Source organism: Marmota marmota, unplaced genomic scaffold (assembly GCF_001458135.2).
Source record: "Marmota marmota marmota unplaced genomic scaffold, marMar, whole genome shotgun sequence".
NCBI classification, from domain to species: Eukaryota; Metazoa; Chordata; class Mammalia; order Rodentia; family Sciuridae; genus Marmota; species Marmota marmota.
This window is the reverse complement of record NW_026000229.1, coordinates 37,400,878-37,406,877: the sequence shown is the minus strand read 5'-3', so window position 1 is coordinate 37,406,877 and position 6,000 is coordinate 37,400,878. Positions and strand designations below refer to the sequence as shown.

Sequence of the window (6,000 nt, the reverse complement as noted above, 5' to 3'; positions counted from 1 at the left end):
AGAGAGAGAGAGAGAGAGAGAGAGAGAGAGAGAGGGAGAAGAATAAGAGAATGAGACAAGTGTTCAATCCCAGCACTAACCCTCAACACATACACATACAAAGAATGAAAAACCAAAACAGATGTTTATCTATTTTGACAACCAATGAATGCCGGATCACCCATGTGAACTGGGGGAATGATGGAGACACTGTACCACAGTAGGACAGAGATACACCTGTATTTTATAATCAGGTTTAGTGAGTTCAGTGAGACACACTAGAGAAAAACAACTAATAATTATAGGACTAGAACAACTGACATACCTAGGAAAGATTAAAAGCTACAGATTAATCTTTAAAAGATTAAAGCTACAATGCATGTCCTAGCAATGACTAAGTGGAAATATATGAATAGTCAACACCTTCATGAAGTTGTAAAACCCAAGCCAGGCAGGCATGGGGGAGGGAAGGGAGAGTAGAGATGTGGTGTAGAGGCCCAGCTATAATACAGGTGGATGAGAGGGAGTTCCAGGAGATGAGAGAGTGAAATGGAAAACAGGAAAATTTCTATAGAATAATTGGAAAAAGCTGGACCAATATTTGGAGGGTGGCGCTTTTCTCCCAAGAGAATGTGTGAAAGTTTAGTCCCTTGGGAGGGCTAAAAGTTGACCCATTGGACATACGTCTTGTCATCTTGCTACTCGTTCTCATTATATGTAAGCATTTGAGACAGGTCTAATAGAAACAAAAACAGGGGAATTTATCATAACAACCCTCACTAAACAGAATTAAATGCAAAGATATCCCCATGCTAAAAACATATTTACTAAACAAGTGGGCCAGATAGAATACATGCTTACCTATGGGCTCTCAATCACAAGACATTAAGTTTTTCCTGACATTTTAGGCTGACTAACCTCTTCCGTGTCCATAAATGGTTCTAGGGATCTCCCAGAGCTAAATAAATCTTGAAGCAAAGGAAAATGCCAGACAAGCAGCTAAAACTATTGTTCTCTAACACACACACACACACACACACACACACACAGAGCAAAACTTGAGTTCACACAAAACATTGAGAATTAATTTCAATCTTGCTGTCCCATATCTCTAAGGAATATTCCAGGAGCTTCTAATTTACAAGTGAATCACAAGCCTCCCCCAGATCAAATTATTTTGGAATTCAGAGTATTCAGAGTCTCTCTCTAGCCCTCAGATGGAAAAGGAATTAACTTTTATTCCTTTTGCTATGGGTTAGAGGCCTAGTACTTTGGTTCTTTGTGGCAGGAGGTCCTTACCCCCATAGGACAAATTATGTGAACCTTGCAAGCATAATATAGGTCACTCTGCAAACCTGCTTATCATTTTGACCATTCAAGTAAACAAAACAACTAGAGGAAGTATTTCTTAAGAAAGCATAGCCAAACCTAAGACAGGCAAGATAGGAAGGGAAATACAAATGTTAGACCTCCCCAGGTGATCCCACGTAGCCTCAGTCTTAAATATTACCTATGACTGATTCCAAAATACATATTTAGTCACAATCTTTCTCCTGAATTCCAAACCCTGCTGCCTGGGCAACATTTCACTTAATGTCTGATATTCCCAATTTTCTTGCTTCTACCTTTCTCAGTGTTTTGTACTGACCCCCAACAGAAGCCAGGGGGGCACATGTGAAATCCAAGCAAAGGTGAACATGGTGGTGTGTGGCTACAGTACTAGCACTTGGGATGCTGAGGTCAGAGAATCGCTTGAGCCTGGGAGTTTGAGGGTGGCCTGGAGACACAATGAGAATTTATCTCAATAACAAACATACAAACCCCAAGCTAGACCATGTTACTCATCTGTCAAATTCTTCCAAATTCTCCATTTCCTATGGCTTACTTAGCCTTGCATGCTCTGCTTCTGTGACACATACCTCTTACCAGTCTTCCCTCATTGATTCTGCCTACCTACTCTGGGCTTCTGGCTGTTGCTTGATTATGCCAAGCATGTTCTCACCCCAGGGCTTTGCACTTATCGCCTCAGCTTGGAATGCTCTTGTCAGATAGACACTTGGCTCATGTCCTTGCTTTCTTCAGATCTTGGCTCAAATATCACACTATCAGAGAGGCTTTACCACCCACATAAAACAGCAACCCTCATCACTCTACCACTCCTTATTTGCTATATGTCTCTTTGTAACATTCATATTAAATAGTTCTTTAAATTTTGTTCATATCTCATCCCCTACCTTTACTAGAAATATAATTTTTAATAATTATGAGGACAGGAATGGAACTTCATTGTGTTGCATGCTGAATCCTACTGCCTAAAACAATGCCAGGCCCTTGAATGATGCTCATTAAACATCTGTTGAACGAATGATTTCATGCACTAGAAATAAGACTTCTTTCTACTGATGAGATCTAAATTCATTATGTAAAATAATTAATTACAATATAATGTGATTAATTTGAGTAGGGGAGGGAACTGGAAAGGAATGTGACACCTGAATGGGGTTTTGATAAGCAAATAAGTTTACCAGAAGAAAGAGGTGGCTCACAGGACAATCTACACTGAGGGAACAGTTAACCCAATAGTGTGAAATAGCATGGTGTACTAAAAACAAAAAAACAAAAGTCAATCATTTATTTCTGGAACATAAATTTTAGAAGGGAAAGTAGTCTGGAAATTAGGCTGGAAAAGCAGATAAAAGGCTACAGGCTGGGGTTGTGGCTCAGCAGTAGAGTACTTGCCTAACATGTTCGAGGCCCTGGGTTCGATCCTCAGCACCACATAAAAATAAACAAACAAAATAAAGGTATTGTGTCCAACTACAACTAAAAAATAAATGTTAAAAAAAGGCTAGAGAGGTAGATATAGCTCAGTGGGAAAGCATCTCGGTTCAATTCCCTGTACAGGAAAGGTGGAGCGGGGTTGGGGGGAAGGGAAGAAAGGAATAAAACAAAACAAAACAGGAGAGGGGGAGAAGAATATAAACAAACTTAATAATCAGCACAGCAAAGAATGGATCTGGGTTAACAGGTATGGAGCTAGGGACTGAGACTGGAGCTCAAAAGATCAGCAAGGAGAAAGCAGTGAATCTGTACTCACACAGAACCCATATAAAATGCTTGAAAAATAGAGCAGAAAACCAAGAAAAATAAGGACAAATTTCTACTATCTGATATGGCATTGAGTGAACTACCACATCAGAGAACCCACAAGAACAGGATCTACCACCACTGACAACCTACCCAGAGATGAGTGATTGATGATGTGCAACTATGCCTGCAGCAATCCTCAGGCATTGAAGCTCTACCCCACCTGGCTAACTGGTAACTGGTGGAGATTTAGAGGGCAAGAAAGGTAGAGCTGGATCCTACGAAGATAGGGAGTTAAACATATAGTACACAATAAAGAGAGTGAACCCAGCCTAGAAATGGAGACTGAAAGATGCAGGATCTAGTTCCAGTTTTGGTTCTGTCTCTTCAAGAATCTCCATCTGTACTTGATTTTTTTCATGACATTCCTGAGTTTGCATCTTTGCATCCTCTTCACATATGTGGGGAATTTTGTTGTTGTTGTTGTTGTTGTACTGGGGATTGAACCCAGGGCCTTGAGCAAGCAAGGCAAGTACTCTACCACTAAGCTACTTACCCAGCCTTTTGAATTTTTTAAAAAATCTTTACTTAATTAATTTATTTTTTATGTAGTGCTGAGGATCGAACCCAGTACCTCATATGTGTGAAGCAAGCATTCCACCGCTAAGCCACAACCCCAGCCCCCAGCCTTTTAAATTTTTATTTTGAGATAAGGTCCTGTTAAATTGCTGAGGCTAGCCTCGAATTTGTGATCCACCTGCCTCAGCCTCCATGTTGTTGGGATTACAGGTTTGTGCTGCCATGCCTATATTTTAATTTTACTATTATTGGTGGTGCTGGCAATTGAACCAAGGGCCTTATGTATGCTAGGCAAGCTCTCTACCACTAAGCCACACCCCTTCCTGCTATTTTATTTCTTAGATTAGCAATCTCATTACTCTCTAACAAACTTTTGAAGTTCAGGATGTTAAAAAATGTGAGTTTTTCCAGTAGTGGAATAATGCATAAAAATAATGAAATTATCGTTTTTTTTTTAATCTATTCAGTTACAGTTCCTAAAACAAATCTAGTGGGATTACTTTTTTTTTCCTCTAGTCTGTTTATTTAGAACAGTATCAGACACAGAGTAGACATTCATCAAATACTTGTTGAGTAAATGTGTAAGAAAGTTAAGCAGTGTATTATGTTCTCATTATAACTTACTGTATCTGCAGCAGTGAGATTAATACCCAGTCCTCCAGCTCTTGTGCTTAACAGGAACACAAAGATGTCATTCCTGCAGAAAAGGGAGGAACATGTTAAGAGGAAAAACTGAAAAGAAAAAAATAGAATGTGGGAAGAAACGAGAGGTCTCTGAATACAGAACATGGAATCTAGTGCTGGAAAGAGTTTTGGTGGTTATCAAGGCCTGCTGATATTCCCTTAAAACACTACACAAAGGTGCACTATTCCTAAAATAAAATGATGGGAGTCACCTTCTAATTTGAACAGAAACTTGCTGCCCATCAATATCTAATTGCTCAGCACACAAGTAAAAACGTGTAGCAAATATACTAGAAAAATAATGCTACCATGAAGTAGAGACCTCTTTCTCTTTATGAACTAAGAGCAAATAAATCAGTATTCCCTGATTCCCTTAGGAATCATGAATTCCAATACTTTGGAAACTTATGATCATTATAGCAAAGAACTCATTTTAAGATGAAGAATATAAGTCCCAGAAAAATGAACTGAAGTCAGGGACTAAGACCTAGGCTATGTCATCTATGTATAAAATTGAATTTGGGATTAATTCTTGATGATAGGCTATAATTAAAGGGCTTTTGGATGTATGCCAACACAGCTCTTGTGTGTGTGCGCGCGCGCACACACACACACACACACACACACACACAGAGTTAAAATTTTCTTCGATTTATACCCCAAGTCCTTTTAAAGAAACAGAATTACAAACAAACCAATAGGTTACACCATCACTCATTCAGGTAACAAATAATTACTGAATACAGTATTTTCTAGGAACAAAGCTCATGCCAGATTACAAGGAACAGGATTCTGACTGTAAGATTTATCTTAAATAAGGAGGGGCTCAGCTATAGCCCAGTACTATATCTTAAGATCATCATACACTTTCATGTTCTTATCCTAGATTATATTCAGAACATTTCTGAGGGAAAGGAACTGCATCATACCACTAAGTAAACCTGAAAATCCACTAAATCAAGTTGCCAATCCCCCGTTCTTCCTAGCTGTAGTGAGGAATACAACTAGATATTCATTCAGATCAGGGTTAAACTGCAGGTCACACTTATTCTTGGTCATGAAATAAGTCTGGTGGATCTGGATGCATTTAAAAAAATAAAGACTAGATTAAAAAATTTTCTAGTGCATCACAGCCACAAGGGTACCATTCTGTAAAGTTTTAAACATGGTATATAGGTACTAAATCACAATGTAAAACAAATATTATTATGAGGTTTTGGAAAAAAAAAAAACATACTGACATCAGGATGTTCTCATCCCTTCAGCCTATTCTTCCTTAGTGAAGTCATTTGACTGCAGAAATCAGGATATCATGAATATAACTGAAGTGACTAGCTGATGACATCAACATCAAATATGAATATCAGTGAAGGAATGAGCTATTCTGAAATAAGCATCCTGATTAATCATTATATTGGTCATGATAGAAATTAAATACAACTTTCCTAGAGGGAGGCATGGATTATAAAATGTCTGCAGAGCTTGGTATTCCTAGGAAAGTTCTACTGTTGTGTGTGTGTGTGTGGGGGAGCAGTGCACAGGAGTGCTGGGGATTGAAGCCAGAGGCATTTTAGCACCGAGTTTCAATCCCAGCTCTTTTTAGCCTCCGGAGTTGCTGGGATTATAGGTATGTGCTACCATACCTGGCCTGCTTTATCCTTGAAATCTTTT

General features: G+C 38.8%; 1 protein-coding gene across 2 annotated transcripts in view; it reads right to left on the bottom strand.

Annotated features, from left to right (window-relative positions):
- Positions 1-6,000, bottom strand: part of Ino80 (INO80 complex ATPase subunit) — a 105,432-nt gene that overhangs the window by 15,502 nt on the left and 83,930 nt on the right. For both annotated transcript variants that reach the window (XM_048793356.1, XM_015480808.2), the window contains exon 28: positions 4,270-4,342. In XM_048793356.1, coding sequence (XP_048649313.1) covers positions 4,270-4,342 — 73 coding nt within the window. The remainder of the gene's footprint in view (positions 1-4,269; positions 4,343-6,000) is intronic.